This window comes from Sarcophilus harrisii, chromosome 5, assembly GCF_902635505.1.
Source record: "Sarcophilus harrisii chromosome 5, mSarHar1.11, whole genome shotgun sequence".
Lineage (NCBI taxonomy): Eukaryota > Metazoa > Chordata > Mammalia > Dasyuromorphia > Dasyuridae > Sarcophilus > Sarcophilus harrisii.
Genome location: NC_045430.1, coordinates 116,587,815 through 116,611,392, shown reverse-complemented (window position 1 = coordinate 116,611,392; position 23,578 = coordinate 116,587,815). Strand labels below are relative to the sequence as shown.

General features: G+C 32.0%; 1 protein-coding gene across 2 annotated transcripts in view; it reads left to right on the top strand.

Moving 5' to 3' along the window:
• ABCC9 (ATP binding cassette subfamily C member 9) overlaps positions 1–23,578 on the top strand; it is a 184,178-nt gene that overhangs the window by 64,251 nt on the left and 96,349 nt on the right. For both annotated transcript variants that reach the window (XM_023504489.2, XM_023504488.2), the window contains exons 14-17: positions 7,824–7,932; positions 19,994–20,101; positions 21,506–21,578; positions 23,349–23,454. In XM_023504489.2, coding sequence (XP_023360257.1) covers positions 7,824–7,932; positions 19,994–20,101; positions 21,506–21,578; positions 23,349–23,454 — 396 coding nt within the window. The remainder of the gene's footprint in view (positions 1–7,823; positions 7,933–19,993; positions 20,102–21,505; positions 21,579–23,348; positions 23,455–23,578) is intronic.

Here is a 23,578-nt window from a genome sequence, read left to right as displayed (position 1 = left end):
CTATCCAAACCTCTCCCCTTATTTCTTTATAGATTTTGGAGAGTGCTATACCATTCATAGTATATATGTAGTGTTTCCCATTTAACCCATTACCAATGTGAGTAGGTTTTCAGAACTAGGAGCCCTCCTCCCCCTTCTAATGCCTTTTGTCTATTCTTTCTCTGCACTGCATTTGTATAACATAATTACTATTTTTACTTAACTGCCCCAATCTTTCTTTTGAGCTACCCAAGTACTGGTATCAATTGTATACATTTTCATGTAAAAAACACTATTTGTTTATGTTAAGTTCCTTGAAATTAATCCTTGATATTGGCTCTTATTTGTAAAATTTTCTATTAAGTTTGGATTTGGTTAAAAGTCCTGAAAAACTGCAAGTTCATTGAATATCCTTTTTTTTTCATTCAATTTTATGGATAATTTTTCTGTATATGATATTTTTGGCTTCAGGCAGAGTTCTTTTGATTACTGGTATATATGATTCCAGAACCTGTGCTCTTTATTGTGGCTGCTGCTAAGTCCTGTACAAACCTAATTGTAGCTCTAGCATATTTGAATTGTTGTTTTCTTCATTCTTGCAAAAGTTTCTCTTTGATCTGAGGGTTTCAAAATTTGGCAATATTATTCCTATGTGTTTTCTACAAAGGATTTCTCTGATATAGTGATTGGTGGATTTTGTGTCTTTGATTATTTTTTGCATTATTGTGTCAGGGTTCTTTTTGGTCACAGCTTTCAAGTAGTCCAGTTATTTTTATACTTTCTCTTCTTGATTTGTTCTCCAGATCTGTTGTTTTTCTTACGTTTCACATTCTGTTCTATTTTTTTTTCAATTTTTATAGTCTGTTTTATTATTTCTTGGACTCTGATAGCTTCACTGGCTTCCCCTTGTCCAAATCTAATTTTCAAATAATTATTTTCATCTTTGAGACCCTGTATCTCCTTTTCTAGTTGGTAACTTTCCACTTATAATCTTCTTTTTCTTGTATTTTTTTTAGTTTTTTCTCAATGTCTCTCATTTGATTTTTAAATTCTTTTTTGAGTTCTTCTATAAATTCTTTCTGGGCAGCAAGCCATTTAACATTACTCTCTGGACTAGAAAGAGCATTTTCTACTTCAATGTTTTCCTCTGAAGATGAACTCCAGTTTTCCCTGTTCCCATGGTGGGGTTCTTGCTTCTTTGCCGGTTCATTTAAAAAAAAAATAACATCTATTAATGTAAGCTCCTTTAATCTTGGGGTGGGGAGGATGGTACCTCTACGTTTACTTCAACTTTCCCATCAGACTTGGAACTCCAACCAAAAGCTCCTCCCTCCTGCAAGTTCCTACAGCCAGCAGCGTCCCTCCTCCACTGCCTTTGCATTCACCAAGTATACTGGTTCCTTCTCCCCCAGAGCCTTGTCTCAGTAGCCACAACTGGACCTGTATGTTCCCAATCAGCCGAGATTCTGTCGGTCTTCCCAGACTTAGACCGGTGACTCCTCAAGCTATCCAGGAGATGAAAATTTTGTGGTTCCTCCCAAGGCTTCAGTCAAATTCAGTCTCCATTCAGTCATCATTCAACTGACAATCTCCCTTCAAAATTTTCCAAATCTAATGGTTCTCTCAGACTTTACTTTTTTTGATCTCTCTGTAACTTTAACACTGTCAGTCATGATCCTCTGAATGCTCTCTCTTCTCTGGATTTTCATGATGCTGATCTCTCTTGGTTATCTTCCTTCATGTCTGAACAATCCATCATATTCTCCACTTCTTTGCAGGATCTTTCTTTAGGTAACAATCCCTAAAAATAGGTGTCCCCCAAAGTGCAATCCTAAACCCTCTTCTCTTCTCCCTCTAACTATCCCACTAGGAGATATCACCAACTCCCATGGATTCAATTCTTTTTTTTTTTGCTAAGGCAATTGGGGTTAAGTGACTTGCCCAGGATCACACAGCTAGAAAGGAAGTGTCTGAGGTCAAATTTGAACTCAGGTCCTCCTGACTTCAGGGCTGGTGCTCTGTCCACTGCACCATCTAGCTGCCTCAAATACCATTTCTGAACAGATAACTCTCTGGTTTTTTCATGCAGTCGTAAACTCACCCCTAAGGTTAAGCCTGACATCTTCCATTGCCTTCTTAAACATCTCAAAGTAGAGGTTTCCTTAGACATCTCAAACTGAACATGTCTAAACAAAGCTCAGTACCTTTTCCCCTAATTTGATCCATCTTCACAACTTCCCTAGTTCTATCATGGGCATCATCATCTTCCCAGTCTTCCATGATTGCAATCTAAATGTCATCCTCAACTCACTCACATACACCCCACATTTCCAATCTGTTGCTACATCTGCCTGTTTCTATCTTCATAACATCTTCCATACATGTCCCCTTCTCTCCACTCATTCTGTCATCACTTCATGCAGTCACCATCACCTCAAGCTTAGATTATTGCAATGGGCTTCTGTGTTTATTTCTCAAGTTTTTCTAGGCCATTCTCAACTGCCCAAGAGTTCTTCCTTAAGTTCAGCTCTGACCATGTCACTTCTCTCCTCAGTCCATTCTAATGTCTTCCCACTACCTTCAAGATCTCTTCTGTTTAATTTTTAAAGTCCTCCTCATCCCTTTATGGTCTTCTCACACCTTCCTCTCTGCTGTTCTCCCACACGACAATCCATCTACCAACTTTCAACTTCTTTTTACTGGATTTTTCTCATGCCTGAAAAGCTTTCCCTCTTTACTTCCACTTCCTGTTTTTTTTCAGTGCAGTATGAGATTAAGTCTCCAGCTGAGAGGATGCCATCGGCAGTCTTGAAAAAGAACTAAAATATTTGACATCAGTTAGGAAGGTGTAAAAACAATTACCTGAGCTAAGTTGAGATAATATAACATAAATTTATAGTGCATCCAGTGAGCATGCAGCATCATGCAACTGAGATGTAAGGGATGGAGAAATCCAAGGTCTATGTTTAGCAAGTAATGATGATGAGTGTTGGGATAAAGAAGCAAGAGACTACATTCAGTAGATTAGTGGAGATGTGAACTCATTCATCAAGGCATCAGGGGTGGGGGACAGTGTAGTTTAGTTGTAATGACTTAGGAGGGAACTGAAAGGTTGGTGGATTGGAGCTGACTGAATATAGAGCTCAAAGTTAGGTGTTATAAAGCAGAGGGAAAGATGATAAAAGATTATGACCAGATAAAGGAATTTTGGAATTCACAAACATGGGAGTGGAATGCCTGTGCATAATGACAAAGTCAAAGTTATGGCTATCTCTGTGTGTAGCTGAGTTGATGTGAAGAAACAGCTAATGAGTATTAAGTAGACTGTTTATAGTCTTTGATCATTTATCAATTGGGGAATGATTTATATTCTTGCAAATTTTTACAATGCTCTTTATATGTTTAAGATATGAGACCTTTATCTGAAAAACTCTTAAAATTCCTCCCCAATTTCTTCTTTCCTTCTGATCTTAATTACATTTGTTTTATTTGTATAAAACCTTTTTAATTTAACATAATTGAAATTAGCCATTTTACATCTTACTCTGATCTCTATTTCTTATTTACTCATAAATTGTTTGCATATTCATAAGTCTGATAAGTAATATGTTCCATATTCTTCAAATTTTCTTGTAATATCTCTCTTTATATTTAGATCATGTATCCATTCTGACTTTTTTTTGGTAAATGGCCTATGCTATATCACTTTCCAGTTTTCCCAACTGGAAAAGATAAGTAATATATACCCCATTTAGAAAAACTCTAGATAACATAAAATATCTGAGAGTATACACTTGCCAAAATAAACCCAGGAACTATATAAACAAAATTATAAAAAATCTTTTATTTAATAATTGGAAAAATATTAATTGTTCATGGGTAGGTAGGACCAATATAATAAAATTATGATTAAACCTAAACTAATTCATATACTCAATATTATCCCAATAAAATTACCAAAAATGATTTTTACTGAATCAGAAAAAAATAATCTTGTCAAAGAAAGACTGAGTTAGGCTTTGGACTCATTGAAGAAGGAAAGAGAGTGGAAGTCAGTAAGTAACAATCACTGGACTCCAATAAATTTGGATTGAATGAACATCAAAGGATGAGAGATTACTGAGTGGCAAAGTGAAACTATTATGACTAGCATTTCATATAGTGCTTTACCAAGTACTACACACACACACACACACACACACACACACACACACACAGAGTCTTATTCATTTCTTACAACAAACCTAGAACTTTAGAGATGAGGAAAATGTAACTGAGAAATATGAAGTGTCTTTCCCAGTGTCTCACAGCTAGTAAAATTCTGAGGCAGAATTCAAACTCAGATCTTCCTGACTCCAAGTTAATAACTCTATACTATTTTACCTACCTATTTGAGATGACTAAATTGACTTCCTCTAACCATGACCAGTAAATTAGACAATATGAATGTGAGTAAAGGTGCTGGAAAGAATGGCCAAGAATATTGCACTATCAGGAGAGATTGAGGCCTTAATAAGAGCCAGAAGATGGAGGGAGGTGAAAGAAAAAAAAATCTTAAAATGAAGCAGGGAAAGTTTGTTTTCTTCTAAGTAGGTGGTCACATGTGACCCTAGGAATTCTGCAGAAGTGAATCCCTAAAGGGTGCTTCTCTTTACTTCTCTTGACAGTTCTCAAATGTCAGCCATCTCCATATCCATGCCAAGTGTAAATGAGTTGCAGAAGAGAACATTAAAAAGGGTAGAGGAAGATAAACTTTCTTTTTATGTGCAGGGATAGACAGACAAAACCTCATCTTTGTGTTTTAATAATCTTCCACAGATTTCAGTAAGATTTTTCTGACATTTGGGAAATGGAGCTAAGAACTGAAATGAACCAACTTTGCTTAAAACATCAGAGTATGGCTTCACCTGTATGTCAGTTGTGTAATGACAGTCTGACTGAAAGATGTGAGGGCAGGAAGTCTTTTTTTTAATTTTAAAAGACTGTATGTGTAAACTACCTTTTAAGATCAACTCAATTAAGCACATTACAAGAACACATTTAATATAAAGTTGATAAAACTGGAGAAGAAATGAGTAGTATATATTGAGAATAAAATAACAAAATATTATTTTGATCATGATCCATCAATTAATATTTATTAAATACCTACTCCATGTAGGCACTCTTCTAGTCATTAAGCTTACCAAGACAAAATAAAATATTTACTGCTCTCAGAAATCTCATATATTTACTGGGGAAGAAAACATGTGCTTCCAGAGTACTGTGCCTTGAAAATTTGCAAAGTAGATTTTTGATGACTGAACAAATGTCTTTATAAATAAGACCTGGATAAAATATGAAAAATTTTTAAAGGTAGTCTGCCATAATAGATTTTATGTATATCAGTGCTGCTATGGAGAGACACAATTTCTAATGTAAATAGGTCCACATTTTATGATTCACAGTTAACATCTTGAATGGAACTGATCTTTATTCATTTTTTATATGAGATGATTCAGCCCTACCTATAATTACATTGGTATTTAAAAATATCTAAATATGTTTACATATTTTAAAAAGGCTACAATTTTATTCTTTTACATACCATGATTGTGCCTGCTTCCATATCTCCATCTTAATATGGATCCATCTTTTTGCCTTGGTGAACTCTTAAAAGAAGATAATTACAAAATTATATTGTTAATGTTTTTTCCTTCTTTCTCCCCACCAGATTCTGTTTTTTTTTTTATTTGAAAACTTGTTAAATCAACATGCCCTCAGGGAGATAATCATAGATGAGAGTTTAATTTGAAGAAGTGAGATTTTATGTAAAAGAATCTTCAGAAATTTTAGGATAATACCATATGGTTTTCTTGTATAGTTTTTTTGGGGGGGAGCTTACTCTTTAATCCAGCTCCATTTATTCAGTAACAATTAATCAGTCAGTTAGCACTAATTAAGCACTTGTGTAAGATGCATTATGGTAAGGACTGGAGATGCAGAGATAAAATAAAACAGACCTTGCCCTTTAGGACTCCTATTCTAATGGAAGAGACAATATAAACTAACATGGATATATGAGAAACACATCCATGGCAGATCCAAGGGCACCTAGACAGGATGATGCTCTAATATTGGAAAGACCCCATATAGAAGGTGACATGAAATGAATTTTGAGGCAAACTAGATATTCCTAGAGATAGAGAGGAAGATGAAGCATATTACAGATATGAGAATAAAAGGCACCAAAAATCAAGGAGCATCTTATGTGAAAAATAGCAAGATGGTTAGATTGGTTAGACTGTACAGGCTGTGAAAGATGAAATAGTAATTAGGAAAGATAGAATAGGGCAAGGTTTTTTAAGAACTTTAAATGCCAGAAAAGTTTACATTTGATCCCCAAAGTAAAAGGGAACTATTGCAGTTTAATGAATGTGTATGGACGGGTTATGGTCAGAGGTATGCTTTAGGATAATCTCTTTGGTTACTGTGTAGAGGCTTGGTTTAGAGTGGAAAAGACTAGAGATAGAAAGACCAATTGGAGATTATTAAGATAATTCAGGTGAAAGGGGAGGAGAAGCTGAAATAAGGAAGTTACTATATAAACAAAGAGGTGGGGAACATATGAGGGAAATGTGAAATAATTGTCAACAGATTGGATATGTGGGGTAAGTGCAAGTGAGGAGTTGAGATTGACTAGAAAGATGATAGTGGTACCTTTGAGGAAACAGCAAGATTGGAGGAAGACTGGGTTTTGGAGAAAACATAATTAATTCTTATTCAGATACACTGAATTTGAGATGTCTCTGGGACACTGAATTGGATATGTCCGGTAGGAAGTTGATGATGAGAGGCTAGATATGAGTAAATAGATCTGAGAGTCACCTGCATTCTGTTTAGTCTAATTCAACCAACATTTATTCATTGCATACTGTGTGTAAAGCACTGTGCCTTGAACTGTGGAATAGGTATATTTAGTTAAGATGCAACTCCTGGATTTATAGGTCTTGAGAGGAGATAATATCTTGATATGTAAAATATGTATAATTAATATGTGGAATATTTACATATTACAGAATGATGATGATGATGATAGTCAATGAGGTGGGTTAGTTTTTTTGGGCACCTCCAATCTTGAGCAAATGACTATTAAAGGACAGCAAAAAGGAAAAGAGCTTCCTAGAAAAATGGACTCAGTCAGAGGGGCTTTCACCAGGATTTATCCCGAAGACTGCCTCTTCTCACTAAGCAACCCAGTCATTAGTCATATTACTAGTGGCAGACCTTGAGAAGATTGTCTTCTCTCCTAAACTCAGTTTATTTGTGGTGTGATGAGTAGTTAGGAGACATTTAAGAGTCCTGTGTATTCATTCTGTGTACTTCTATGTTGGTTGCAATAAGGTGGCCAAAGCCAGAAGAGGCCAGCCAGGGTCGAGTTGGAAGCAGCTTTGGAAGAACTCCAATTTACTAGACTCAGAAAATTTATTGTACTTCACCACGTATTAAGTTCATCCCTAACTTCATCTCCTCATATTCAGAATAGGCTCTTTATAGTGAGGGGCAAAATCAATGAAATTAAAAGTAACTCAGAAAAAAAAGTGAATGAGAGTGGAGAGGACTTGATACTAAAATTCAATTTTAACCATATGATCATAGAGTTTGATCTGAAAGGACCTGTAAGGATTATCTTGTCCAACTGTCTGATTAATCCAAATGAGGAAACTGAATGTGAATCAGAGAAGGGAAATGAGTTGTCCAAAATCACAAAGCTAATAAGAAGCAGAGATGGGACTGCTATATAACTTGAGTCATGAGCGTATCAATGCATGTTTTTCCATTTTATTTCTTTTTTCTTTTTGCAGTGTTCAGAAGTTAAATGAGTTTCTCTTAAGTGATGAGATTGGTGATGACAGCTGGCGAAGTGGTGAAGGTTCTCTAACCTTTGAGTCTTGTAAGAAACACACAGGAGTAGTAAGTTCTGTTTACCAAATGGGTTATTGTATTTTGTTGTCTTTTAAAGGGAAGAGTATTTTTAAAAGAACATAATTAATTGTGGTATGAAATTGTTCTGTTCTCAATTTGGAGGTAATTTTTTTTCTTTACCCAGAAGCAAGGACAGTTGTCACTGGGTTTAAAAACTCATGGATTATATAAAACTAAATAAAAACATAACCCAAATCAAACAAAAAATCCTTCTGTATAGTAACAGTACTTTTACGATGATATATACCTTTCTGTTTATAAGGTACATTGTCTTATCTGATTCTCATCAATAACACATGAGATAGGTATGTAACATATAATATGTAATATATAATAATTATTATTATTCTCATTTAATGGATGAGCAAACTGAAGTTGAGTAGTTATAATTCAAAAGAAGTCAGTCAAATTGTCAGGAAGCAAAGTGGTAGCAAACTTGAACTGAGGTTTTTTTTTTAACTTCCAGATTATTACTCTTTCTGTTTTGTAAAATTACTTTAATCATTATATTTTATGTTTACCTAGAATTTTAAAATTTTCAAAGTACATTTGTAAATATTACCTTCTTATGTGATATCTGTCCATTGTAAGAGTTACTCTATAACAAAACATGTCCAATTCAAAAGGAAATTGAAAAGTTTCTTAGTTATTCAAGCTTTAGCCACACCTAAAAACAAAACCAACTTACAAGATAACATTAATTTTTATAAAATGTAAAGTTTAATTATGAAAAAGCCCTTAAAATTGTATAATAATAGTTATTTCAATGAATCTTGTTCATGGTATTTTTTTTTTACTGTAAATCATAAATCATACAGACATTTTAATTTTTTCCATTCTTGTTCATGTCCTTCTATAAATTCTCTAAGAGAATCTACTTAATTTCCTGGAGAGCTTACATAAAATTTTTATGGAAGAGATCTACTCATTTTTTTAGATGTTATTATAGTGCCTCAAGCCCCAGGATGTTACTTGGTTTCTTTAATGAAATATATAAATTATGCAAAAATTCATCTTAACAATCCTTAGAGGGAAAAAATCAAATGAATGAAAAATTCCTATTAGTACTTATATTTGTGATAGACACTACAGGAGGACAGTGAGTTGGGACTAGAACTAAAAAGGAAAAAAAGACTAGAGTGGACTACATTTGGAAAATTGTTCAGTACTTCTCTTGATTCCAAGATGGTCTCTAGATTGAAAGATCTGTGTTTTCATAATCACACACAAAGTGATCCTGGTGATACTGTATGATTTTGAAGCTTAATATACTCAGAGGAATTAAATATTCAGGTGATCTAAAAGAGCCATAGAAGAATGCAGAATATGCCTTTGTATATCTCCCATATCCAAGGTGTCTTGTGAAGTCCTTTAAAAAGCTTTGATGTCATTTCCTAAACAAAACCTTCCTTAATGCCCTGAGAAGTAGATGCTTTCTTCCTCTTTAAATTATTTGAATAAATAAATGAAAAAGTACTTATTAAGTGATTATTATCTACCAGATCCTGAGGTAAGCACTGGGAAGATAAATATAAAACCAATATAGTTCCTGCTTTTAAGAAGTTTCAGAATTTTTAGTGTAGATTCATGTACATTCTTTTACTGAATAATCAACAACTATTTAGTTGAAAAAGAAATGGAAAAGTTTTCAATTCATTTGAACTTTATCCAAAACTAACTGCAAAATAAATTTATTAATCAAAATAGCTATTATCAAATACAAAGTTTTATTGAAAGAGCATTTTGAAATATTACAAAGAGATCCCTTAAATTGTATAACATGAAAAAGTTATAAGCATCCAGTTAAGGTTCTCAGAGGAAATCTTCTAAATTGGAGGAGAACACTGTAAATTTAATTGAGTAGAGGCTGGTATTAAAAAAGAAACACGTCCAAAGAACATATAGATTCTTCAGAATTATTGAAAACATACTATATATTTTTATTATTAATATCAATTGAGGTCCCCCAAAGGAAGTGGTATGTTTACAATAGATATATATAATATTGATGCATTTTTAATAGATCTTGTGGTCTGAGGGATTTTTCTTTTTGTATACAACAATATGTTAATGATATCAAATCCCGGAACATTACAATTACTCCTAAATCATTTAAAGAACTTTGATCTAATTATCTACATGATAAAAACTAAGTGGATGAGAAATTCTTTATTTTTGTCCAGATAAAAATGTACAGATAAATGGATCATCATAGAACTTATCCCTCCATAATATTTATACCTCATCCTGAAAATGTGATTGCATAGTAAGTTAGGACCAAAGTTGAACAGGAAAAGGACATAGTTTGGAGTAATTTTAATATCCCTACACTATCTTGAAACAGAGGATTCTTCCAGTGATATTATAGAGTAGTGACTCATGGAATAATACAAATCTCTAAAAAGTTAAATTCAGGGTCACCCAAAGGATAATGGAAAGGTACATTGTAGGAGTGAACAGGCTGCAACATATTACAACTTAAGAATGGTTTAAACTATGTCATCAACTGGGAAAAAATGACTGGTTACACAGCTACAGGAAACATGGGACAATCAATGCACAGCCTGGATACTTCATTACTATCTACACATTGTCAAGACATTGAGAGGAAAATCTCCAGCAAATTGGGTAGAGTTGCTGTCAAAAATTTCTTGTAATACCCAAACTAAAATTGTACAGGTTCAGCAGACAGGGATAGAGTGACAGCTGCATTGTTGGAGGGAAGGTCAACATTGACAAGATCACAGATCCATCAAAGTACTGAAGTATTGAACTATTTTCTTTTAGGGTCATTTGTCATTGTTCTAGATCCAAGCCACAAAACTACAAATCTTAAAAAAATGGAGTGAAAAAAGCTGTGTGTTTTAAAATAACACTAATGGAAACTCTTCCCTGAGTTCACTAAATATACTATGTATTTTGTCAAAACTTAGAGTTAAGTGGTTTTGGCTGTAGAAATTCCATGGAACATTAGTGACATTTTAGTGCCAAAGTTTCTTCAAATTACATCTGTGGAACTCCAACTCACATCTCTGTCAACACTTTCCTTGCTCCCACCCTCTCCATAGTCTAGAAAAGAGCATGAAGTAATTTTTGCTGACCGTCTTTGGGGGACAATACTACTACAGAACTGAATATGTCTAAAAGACAGTGATTTTGTGCGTATGTGTTATTGTCAGTATTATTATTGGAGGGCAAACTTAGTTTTACAGTACATGATATTTTTCTAATTTATCTCATCCAGGGCATTATTATGGTTCATATGAATGTATATAAATGTATGTAGATTTATATGAGTGTATCATAAGCAAAACCCCTAGATTCGGGAAAACAATTAGTTTATTGAATGACTTCTTTATAAATTTATCATGTATAGACATTACTAGGTGCTTATTTGATCTCTTGGTACACAGCACAGTTCATAAAAATAACTACACTAAGTACTTTTCTGTGAGTCTTTGTGATCCATTCAGGCTAAATCTTAAATCCCCAAACTCGAACTCTTTATCTCTGGAAACTTGGTCAGGAACTTTGAACTTTTTGTGTCATGGCCCACTCATTGTAATGGGCATGATATTTGCTTTCTCATTTAATTTGTTTTGTTTTAAATCCAATATTATTTGCCTTCTACAATTCCATTAAATGACTTTTTAAAATTATTGAATTGGATAATTACTTTATGCTGAAAACTACCCCCAGAAATTTCCTGAGTCAAATTTCAAGGCCTCTAAGCTTTTCTATCACAAATTTACAAAGATAATTTTTTTTTGCAGATATAAGGACCTTTGCCTATTTTTATCAAAAATGGAGCCAAAATGAAACTCTGGAGAAAGGCAGTAAATCATTTCCAGTCATAACCTAGCTCCAAATACTTTAGTTTACCTTAAGTCAAATTTTTAGCAGCCATCTTCGTTGGAATGGCATTCTTGTGCTGGGAATCATTTTAAAAACATTGACTCTTAAGGAAAAAAAAAAAGAACACATGATATTGTTACAAAGAAAACACATATCTGGAAAATCATAGCTTTTTGAATACTCAGTTTTGAATCTCAGACAGATTTAAATATACTTGGATTTTCTACTGAGGGATAGGAACTTGCCTTGGAATTTAGCAGGTAGATAAAAGTTCCTGGTGAGGAAACTTCCTCTTTTAATGCTGATCAGCACCTTCTCTATCAGTAACTATTTTACAGAATTACCTAGAGCTTTCAATGAAGGAACTAACTAGGTGGCACAGTAGATAAAGTGCCAGGCCTAAAGTCAGGAAGATTCATTTTCTTGAATTCAAATCAGACTTCAGACACTTATCTGGGCATGTCACTTAATCCTGTTTACCTCAGTTTCCTTATTTGCAAAATGAGCTGGAGAAGACCACTCCAGTATCTTTGCCAAGAATATCCAAAATGGTGTCACAAAGAGTGACATGACCCAAACAACTGAATCACACAGGATTCATGGATTAAGGAACTTTCTCAGGGATGCAGAAGCCAGGATGTGTCAAGGGGGAACTTGAACCCAGTTTTCCTGGCTCAGGGGCCAGCTCTATCTCTTATGCTTTGTTACTTGTTATTCTGCTGAAGACAACTATAATTATATTTTGTATAGATCTGATTGCACTTAAATAGTTGCAAAAGGAATTTCTTTTTGTCATGTAAACTTTTTTTTGGTTAGGATCATTGTAAATTTGATGATGTCAATAACATATAAAAGTGCTTTTTATTAGTCTTTGATATCTACATAATCTTATGAGTAACATTAGACTGGTTACATTTATTACAGTTATCCCTTCCACATTGTGGGGGAAAAGGTGTAAATATTTTGGCCTTCTCTTTGTACCAGAGAAGTCTGAAATTTTTTCCATTTTTCTTTTATGGGATGTGTACCATGTTTACCTTATTGTAAAATTTGGGTTAAATGGCTACAGGCTCTGTGTTGGCTTCTGGCCTTCCCGTGGCATCTGAAGCTTCTGCAAAATTCCCCCAAAATTCCCATTTAATTTTTTATGCCAACCCATGATATATTAAAGCTGTGTTATATGGAAGAGATAACTTCAAATAAGTTCAAAGAACAACAGCAGAATGAGATAATTTTGGATGTATTAAACATAAAAAAATAGCTTTTTTTCCCAATTTGTCATCTTTCTTTTTTTTTTAATGTAGATTTAGCAGGGGAAAGTAGAATTTGTATTCATTCTTGAAGCTATTTCTTAATAAAGACTTACTAAATACATTTTAAATGAATACCTTCACTCAAATATTGGGTTGACACAATCCTAGTTACTTATTATTAATCTTAGTAGTTTGATTTATTTGTATACAGGCTTGTGATTTCACTCTTATGCACAAATAACAGTGAGAAACTCCATCTACTAATGCAGATCAGCAGTTCTTGAGCTTAGTCATAGAGCTGTTTAGAAAACTGAGAAATTAAATGATTTGCTTGTGGTATAACCATTATATATCAAAGGCATGATTTGAAGTCAGATCTTCTTGACTAAGAGGCCACCTCTCTGTTCACTATGTCAAACTTATTAGTAATAGTGCTACTCCTAAAAATAACCTTACTGTTTAATTATGATAAGAGTATTGTGATAGAGGAATGTCAGGAGGATAGGGAGAAAACAGAATGTCTCTGAGATTCACCAGGATTATGAAATAATTCTAATTATCTTTAGAGAAATCATAATTATGGCTCTAGGATTTAGAACAAATTGTTCAGTTTACTAATCTCTAAGACAAGAAATGTGAGCTCAGCAGGACTGAAGTGAGGAAATCATAGTAACAATATTCTTTTTTTTTGTCCTTTTCTTGCTTTTTGCTACAGTGTGGAGATAGATGGCTCAATTATATTTATCTGGTGGGGAAATTTTTCTTCCTTATCCCAGTCTTTAATGAGTACTCAAGGATATAATGATGCAAGGGCTAGTATAGTTTCTTTCTTTTTAAAATTTATTTTAATTAATTTATTTTTATAGTATTTTATTTTTTTAAATATATGGAAAGATGGTCTTCAGCATTCATCTTGGCAAAATCTTGTATTCCAAATTTTCCTTCTTCTCTGCCACCTCTTCATTCCCTAAGACAGCAAACAATCTGATATAACTTAGACATGTGCAGTTCTTCTGAACATATTTCCATATTTGTCAAGCTGTACATGAAAAATCAGATCAAAAGGGAAAAAATGAGAAAGAAAAAACAAGCAAATAACAACAAAAAAGGTGAAAATATTATGTTGTGATCCACATTCAGTCCCCATAGTTCTCTCTCTGGATGCAGATGGTTCTCTCCATCACAAGTCTCTTAGAATTGGCCTGAATCTTCATTGTTGAAAAGAGCCAAGTACATCACAGTTGATCATCATATAATCTTGTAGGTGTGTGTACAGTGTTCTCTTGGTTCTACTCACTTCACTTTTTATATTCATTTTTATTATTAAAACTTTTTATTTTCAAAACATATGCATAGATAATTTTCCACATCCACTGCTGCAAAACTTGGGTTCCAAATTTTTTCCCTTCCTTACCTCCACCCCCTGCCCATTTATTGTATTTTGTAAATCTTCTAGATTTACCTCTGTTTCTTTATCTCCTTTCCCAAGAATCATGTCTTTTATCTTTTAACAAATGACATTAAAAAGAAAAAGAGACAAGAAACACATTTAACACAGAGAGGAACATAAAGAGTAAGGTAAAAGGCTGGAGCAGAATTTATTATGCTTCAGCTGAAGTAAAAAAAAAAACAGGGGGTAACAATTCTGATTTCAGATAAAGCAAAAGTAAAACAGATTTTATTAAAAGAGATAAGGAGGGAAAGTACATCTTGTTAAAGGGTACCATAAATAATGTAGTAATGATACTAAATGTGTATGCCCCAAGTGGTAAACCAGCCAAATCCCTAGAGAAGATTTTAAGCCAGTTAAGGAAAAAATAGACAGCAAAACTATACTAGGTGATTCAATATCAACCTTCCTTTCTCAGAATCAGACAAATCTAACCACAAAATAAACAAGAAAGAAATTAGGGAGGTTAATAGGATCCTGGAAAGTTTAGATATGATAGATCTCTGGAGAAAATTGAATAGGAACAGAAAGGAATACACCTTTTTGTTGACAATATATGGTATCTATACAAAAATTAACCATATATTACGTCATAAAAACCACATAATTAGGCATAAATAGTAAATCCTTCCTTTTTAGACTGCAATGAAATAAAAATTATATTCATTGAAGGACCAGGGAATGGTAAATTAAAAATCAATTGAAATTAAATAATCTTATTCTAAAGAATGAGTGGGTCAAACAACAAATCACAGAAACAATGCATAATTTCATCCAAAAAAATGACAATAATGAGACAACATACCAAAACCTATGGGATACTGCCCAAGCAGTTCTTAGGGGAAATTTTATATCTCTAAATAACTACATAAATAAAATAAAGAAAGATAACATTAGTGAATAAGGCATGAAACTAAAAATGCTAAAAAAAAAAAAAACAAACTTAAAAACCCCCAATTAAATACTAAATTAGAAATTTTGAAACTCAAAGGAGAGATTAATAAAATAGAAACTAAGAAAACTATTGAACTAATAATTAAACTAGAATGGGTCTTTAAAAAATAACAAAATAGATAAAACTATGGTTAATTTGATCAGAAAAAAAAAAAAACCGAATCACCAGCATCAAAATTGGAAGGGGTGAATTAACCACCAATGAAAAAGAAATTAAAGCAATAATTAGAAGATATTTTGCCCAACTCTATGGCAGCAAGTCTGGTAATCTAACCAAAGTAAATGAATATTTACAAAAATATAAATTGCCCATTTTAACAGAAGAGGAAATAAAATACTTAAATAGTCCCATTGTAGAAAAAGGAATTGAACAAGTCATTAATAAATGCCTAAGAAAAAATCTCCAGAGCCAGATGGATTCACAAGTGAACTCTACTAAACATTTAAAGAACAATTAATTCTAATACTGTATGAATCTTTGGAAAAATAGGTAAAGAAGGAGTACTGCCAAATTCCTTCCATGACATATATAATATTTATACCTAAACCAGGAAAAGCTAAAGCAGAGGAAGAAAATTACAGACCAATCTCCCTAATGAATACTGATGTAAAAATTTTAAATGAAATATTAACAAAGAGATTACAACAACTTATCAGCTGGATAATATACTATGATCAAATGGGATTTAGATGTAGCGCTGGTTCAATATCAGGAAAACTATAACCATAATAAACCATATCAATCACAAAATCAACAGAAATCATAGAGATAATCTCAATAGCTACAAAAAAGGGCTTTTGACAAAATGCAGCACCTATTTCTATTAAAAAAACACTAGAGAATATAGGGATAAAAGAAGTTTATTTTAAAATAATAACCAGTATATATCTAAAATTTATAGGAAGCATTATTTGTAATAAAGAGAAGCAGGACATACTCCTAATAAGATCAGGGGTAACACAAGGATGCCCATTATTACCACTATTATTCTATATTGTACTTTAGTTGGCTTTAACAATAAGAAAAGAAAAATAACTTAAAGGAATTAGAATAGGCATTGGGGAAATAAAATTATCACTCTTTGTAGATGATATAATGATATACTTAGAGAATCCTAGAAAATCATCCAAAAACTTACTGGGGACAATTCACCATTTTAGTAAAGTTGCAGGATATAAAATAAACCCACATATATTGTCATCATTTCTATATATTACTGACAAAGCAAAAGATAGAAAGAGAAATTACATTTAAAATTACTGTTGATAAAATAAAATATTTGGGGATCTATTTGCCAAGACGAACCCAAGAATTATGTGAACACAATTATAAAACACTTCTCACACAAAAAAAATCAGATCTAAACAATTGGAAAAATATCAATTGTTCAGGGCTATAATAAAAATGACAATTGTTCCTCATTGGTTTACTTATTCAGTGTAATACAAATCAAACTGCCAAAACTTTATTTTATAGAACTAGAAAAAATAGTAACAAAATTCATCTGAAAGAACAAGAATATCAAGGGAATTAATGAAAAAAATACAGAGGATAGTGGTTTAGCAGTACCAAATCTAAATCTATATTATAAAGCAGCAGTCATCAAAAACATTTGGTACTGGCTAAGAAATAGAGTGGTGGATCAGTGGAATAGATTAGACACACACTATACAATACTTAGAGCCTATAGCTTTGATTTGATAATTTGATAAATCCCCAAACTCTAGCTTCTGGAAAAACAAGTCACTATTTGACAAAAATTGATGGGAAAGCTGGAAAATGACATGTCAGAAACTTGGCATAGATCTACATCTTACCCCCCATACAGAATAAAGTCAAAATGGATACATTATTTGGGCATAAAGGTAATACCATAAACAAATTAGGAAACCAAGGGATAATTTACCTATCAGATCTTTGGAGAAGGGAGAAATTTGTGACCAAAGAAGATTTATAGAACATTATGAAAGACAATATGGACAACTTTGATTACATTAAATTAAAAAGATTTTATACAAAAAACAACAAAAAACAAGATTAAAAGAGAAGTACAAAGCTGGAAAAAAATCTTTACAGCCAGTATTTCTGATAAAGTTCTCATTTCTAAAATACACAAATTTATAAGAATACAAGTCATTTCCCAATTGATAAATGGTCACAGGATATGAACAGACAATTTTCAGATGAAGAATTAAAGCCACCTATAGTTATTGAAAAAATGCTCTGAATCACTATTGATTAGAGAAATAGAGAAACCCTAAGGTATCACTACACCCTTTTCTGATTGCTTAGGATGATAGGAAAAGATAATCATAAATGTTGGAGGGGATGTGGGAAAACTGGGAAACGAACGCATTATTGTTGGAGTTATGAAACAATCCAACCATTTTGAAGAGCAATCTGGAACTATGCCTAAAGGGCTATAAAATTGTACATACCCTTTGATCCAGCAGTGCCATTACTGGGCAAGAAAATCATAAATGAGGGGAAAGGACTCACATGTACAAAAATGTTTGTAACAGCTTTTTATGGTTAGCAGAGAGTTGTAAAATGAGTAGGTGCCCATCAATTGGGGAATGACTGAATAAGTTGTGGTTTATGAAGATAATAGAATATTATTCTATAAAAATATTGTTCTACAAAAAATGATGAAACTTGATTATAGAAAGGCCTGGAATGATTTACATGAACTGATGTTGAGTAAAGCAAGCAGAACTATGAATATATCGTATACAATAAGAGCAAGAATGTGCAATGAGCAACTATGAAAGACTTGGTTTTTCTCAGTGATTCAGTGATTCAAATAATCCCGTAGACTTTGGACAGGAAATACCATCTGCATCCAGAAAAAGAATTATGGAAACTGTATGTAAATCAACATATGCTATGTTTACTTCTATTTTCAATTTTTTCTCTCTCTCATGATTTTTCCCTTTTGCTCTGATTTTTCTCTCCCAACATGATTCATAAAGCATTGTGTATTAAAAATAAATAAACTTAGTACAATTACAAAAAAGAATAAGAAATTTAAAAAGTAAACTAAGTTGTTGTATGTTATATACATATCTGTTGTATATTATATACAACTTTCCACATTCATGGACATTGACTTCTTTAAAGGAATAGGGGATGTCAAGTGCTCACATTTCTTCTTTTGAAATTTATTCTTTAAAATTTCACAATTTCCAGTTTTGATTATTTAATGGCAGTTATTCTTTATGCTTAAATTTTTAGTAATCTATCTATCTATATATTAGATTATATCTATATATTAGATTAGATTATCTCTTCCTTCACTTTACACTTGTTTATGTAAGTCTTTTTATACTTCTCTATATTCATCATGTTTGTCACTTCTTACAATATAATAATATTTGGCTGCATTTGTGTAATAAAATTTGTTTAGCCATTCCCTGTTAATTTTTTTTTGCCTCAAAATTCTTCTATAAAATTTTTAAAGTCTTTTTTTGGTCAGGGACCCCCTTGGGATATATGTGCCTAACAAGGTAGTTTTACAATCAGATCGTAAGATTAATTTTTTAAAATTAGTTTGATTAACTGGTTTTGTTTTGTATATTCACCAAATATTTGTTTAATATTTAATTTTGCTTAGCCTGTATTAGGTTGGGCACCTTCAGCTGTGGTGCTGCATGAGAGAGAATATTCTAAATTCTTGGCTCAGCATACTCAATTTCATTGTATGTGGGAAGAACTACCCCACCATTATCTTAATTTTTTATTGCTTTCAAATTTTATTAACAGGAATATAATTATAACTCTAGATTTATAAGATTATAAATTCTTTTATTTAAGTATCTCTTAAAAATTAACCAGTTAACAATTAATCAGTTAGTTTTTAACTTAGCTTATAAATTCATCCACTCTAGGAAAAAATGAAATATTTTAGATAGTGGATTTTATCTACATTTAAAAATGTAGGTACATGCACATATACATACATTCAAGTACACAAATGCATAGATGTAGTATCTCATTGTAACCACAATACTACCTTATATTATGCTTCTTTTGGTAGTTTTGCTTTTGAAATGATGCTTTTAGTGATATAGGGCATTATTGGTAAAGAATTTCCCTTTGTCAGTTAAGATAAGCAATTATTCTGAAATTTATGATTTTAGTGGGTGACCTGAGACACTATGGGGTTAAATTACTATGTTCAAGTTTACCAAAATAGTATATGTTTAACATATGTGAATATAAGTTAGGCTGGATAGACATGTGAGAAAAAATATTATTAACTTCTTATATTTGATTTGTTTTATGACATAATGCTAAATAGTTTCTTTTTTTCTTTTGTCTCTCCAATGGCAGATGTAACAAAAATTAAATAAAAGTTCATTTCATTACCAAAATGAATGTATATAAACAGAAATAGTTGAAATATGTTCTTTTTGAAATTTTTCTCTGATGTCAGAGAATTTCTTTTTAATAAAAATGTGAATTTCTTTTTAATAAAAAAAGCTTGTATTATGTCATAAAGACAGCTTGTCTTATTTTTTATACTTTGGAATACAGCAAACTAAAACTATAAACAGGAAGCAGCCTGGAAGATATAACCTGGACAGCTATGAACACTCAATTAGACGAATTCGTCCAGCTGAGACTGAAGATATTGCAATTAAGGTTATTTAATTTCTTAAATTCATTCTTGATTCATACACTTCTACTGTTTTCATAGTAAAATTCTGTCAAATCATCCTCCAAATATCCTTGCCACAAATTATCACTTTAGAATTAGCCAGTAAAATGAAATTACTTATATAATTTTTAGTTCTCTTGTATCCCTTTCCTACCTCCCCTCAACCAGCTGCTTCCTGCTTCAAGGAAGGCAATGTATTTTGAAATAGTTAAAAAAAATACTACCCCTACTTATCACTTTTTTATTTCAGACTTATTCTTTTTGGTACATATTTAACATAATTCCTCATTTAATATAGTGTCAGATTAAAATAATTTATAGTAAGCAGCAATACTATTATCATGAATTTTATTTAGCAAATAATATTATTGTCCTTGATTAGAAGTGGGTTTTATTTTAGAATCTGCAATATCACTAGGTAATTTTCTGGGCTTCTGATTCTGCTCATGCACAACGTGGATAATTTTATTTGGGATGGTCAGTCTATATAATTGACAACTATTATGTCAAATATATTTATTTCAAAGATATTTCAAATATATTATTTCAAAGATATCCTCTCTATTGTCAGAGGACTTGGATTCAAATTCTACTTCTGACACTATCTTGTCTTACACAAATTGATTAACCTATGTGGGCCTTAGTTTCTTCACCAATAAAATATTGGAATTGAACTAAATGGCCTCTAAAGTCTTGTGATTTCAAAGTAATCTTACTAATCTCAAACTTTAAAAATTAAATCAGACATAATTTTTGTCATTCAAAATCATGAAACACCTCAAAGAATATGAATGCTAGAAAAATACACATATAATTTAATTTTTTTCTCAAAAATCCAAAGTATGTGAAAAGGATTAAGATACGTCATTGGTTTGACTTGAAGAGTTGCAGGTTTAGGGAATATATGAGCATGTAAAGAGATATGTGAAAATTAATGAGGACTAGAGCTATTTCCAACTTAATAACAGAAAAGAACTGTATTTGAAAAAAAAAAAGAAGTAGGAGTATTACTTTCCTGGATAATAAGTATGACATATGAAAGATTCTGTCAATTTGGGGTAATTTGAGGCAAGTTCTGACACTGGCTGTAGTATGAACTGTATAATTTAATATCCTTTCCCCTCTAGTTTCTTTAATTCTTCTAAACTATTGTGTATGCCATTTCCTTATTGATTATCAAAATATCACTAATTTGGGAGACTTTTACCTTATAATGTGTCCACATAAAAATAAAATTCACAGTGCTTTTTATAACTTTTTATATTTGTATTTAAGTGTTTCTTCAATTATTTTGAGCAAAAGAGATTTAATTTGAGTCATATTTATCTTTTTGTCTTTTCCTAACAAATTTGTTTTTTTTTTTCTTTTTCTATAACCTTGTTTTCTAGGTGACAAATGGGTATTTTTCATGGGGGAGTGGTTTAGCCACATTATCCAATATAGATATACGAATCCCAACAGGTAAGAGTCACATAGGGATTGTGCTGTGTAATGTTCAACAGCTAAATTGTGTACTCAGCACCAAAATGTAAAGAATTACAGCTTGATGTGGCCAAAATGGAGCCAGTGTAAAAGATAATCATTTTTATACTATAACTCGTGGATTGATATAACATCATGGTATAATGATTTCCATTTCAATGGAAGTTATGAAATTGGACATACTTTAGAGTATAACTTTGGAAAATATTTACTTTATTTCCTGAATTTCTCATTTCACTAAGTTATGTCTTTTGTTTTTATTTGTATTTGAACTTACCTCCTACTCAGTTTTTACCTGATGGGGAAATTATATGACATAAAGTGAAGTAGAAAATGTAGTCAATTCTCAGTATAATTCAGGCAAAAACCAATGAATTATTTAAATGACATATTTCAAGATATTTGAATGTTTTTGAGATGAATTAAAATTTAGGAGCTAAGACTCTACCATATAAATGTAAATACATAATAGTAGGATTTTGTTTTGAAAAAAACAGACAAAAAGAACCAATGATGCTTTTGCTACAGTTTCCCAAGTATTTCATTCAAAACATATTTTCATCAGAATAGTAGCATTTTGAGATTGAATGGACTGTCTAGTCCATTGAAATCTAATCTAAAGCATGAGGAGAGAGTAAGAGATATCCATAGGACAGCTAAGTCAGGATTTAAATTTTTGTCTTTTGGAAGTTGAATAGAGACCTGTTTTCTGTATTTCCATATTGGAGATGTTTAGAGATATTTAAATTTTAGAGCACTATGGGGTCAGGTATTGATTTGCCTTTCTTTTTATTTCTTTGCACTTCTATTGCTGAGTACAAATTAAGCACATAGTAAACACTTATGACTATTGATTGAAGAGAATTTTCAGTTATCTGGTCTAAGACCTCTCTTATTCAAGTGAGAAACTCACATCTTGAAAGGTGAAATAACTTGTCTAAGGTTACGTTGGTAATAGTAGCAAAGCTAGAGTTCAAACCCAGCTACTATGATAATGACAATAACTAACAAATAAATAATGTTTGCAAAGCACTTTGCATTTTATCTCATTTGATGAATATCTATAAGTTGTGATATGTAGTTGGATTAAAAATCCCTATAGTGCATCAAACAGTACATACAAAATACATATCCTAGATATATCAGATGGACAACGAGATGAGTTAAGAATTGAACAGAACAATGGGTTGGATTGTTTCTGGAAAATAGCAAAGTTCTCTTAATAAATTCAAGCTTCTTTCTGAAAAAAGTATATCCTTTTTTATAATGGTCTTATTTCAGAGATGATATATAAGCCATAGAACTCTGTAGTTTCTAAAGAATTAAAGATTAGGATCACCCAAAGAGTAGTGGAGAACCAGCATGTGGAAAGGGTGTGGAATATTACAAAAATGTTAACAGAAGAGTGATGTAAAGGATGTTACAAAGGAAACGTATGATTAAAAATCACACTAGAAAACAGGTATATATGATAAGAGCAATTGATAATTAAAAAGTTGATATGTTCCATTAGTTTTCTCACAAAGTCTAAAAAGATTAAGCAAGACATCTAGTACATTTAGTAGACACCCTTTGGATTAAATTACACCATATAGCAGTTATACAGGTAGATAGATTACAATCTGAATCATGGAATATCCACATTGAGATACATAAAATGAAATGTTAGCTGTTTTAAATGTTTTCAGATACATTAAAGACAGAATTTTCCATCTTCTGCAATTAATGAATTTTATTTGATTATTATAGGTCAACTTACAATGATTGTGGGTCAAGTAGGTTGTGGAAAATCTTCCCTTCTTCTTGCAATACTTGGTGAAATGCAAACACTAGAAGGAAAAGTTCATTGGAGCAAGTATGTTTTTTTTTTTAATTTTGCTTTAAACCTAAATTATATGACTAGCATGCAAAGAGTTAATTTTAAACTCCATTTTCTAATTAAAAAGCAATGCAGAAAGCTTACATCATTTGTAAAAATT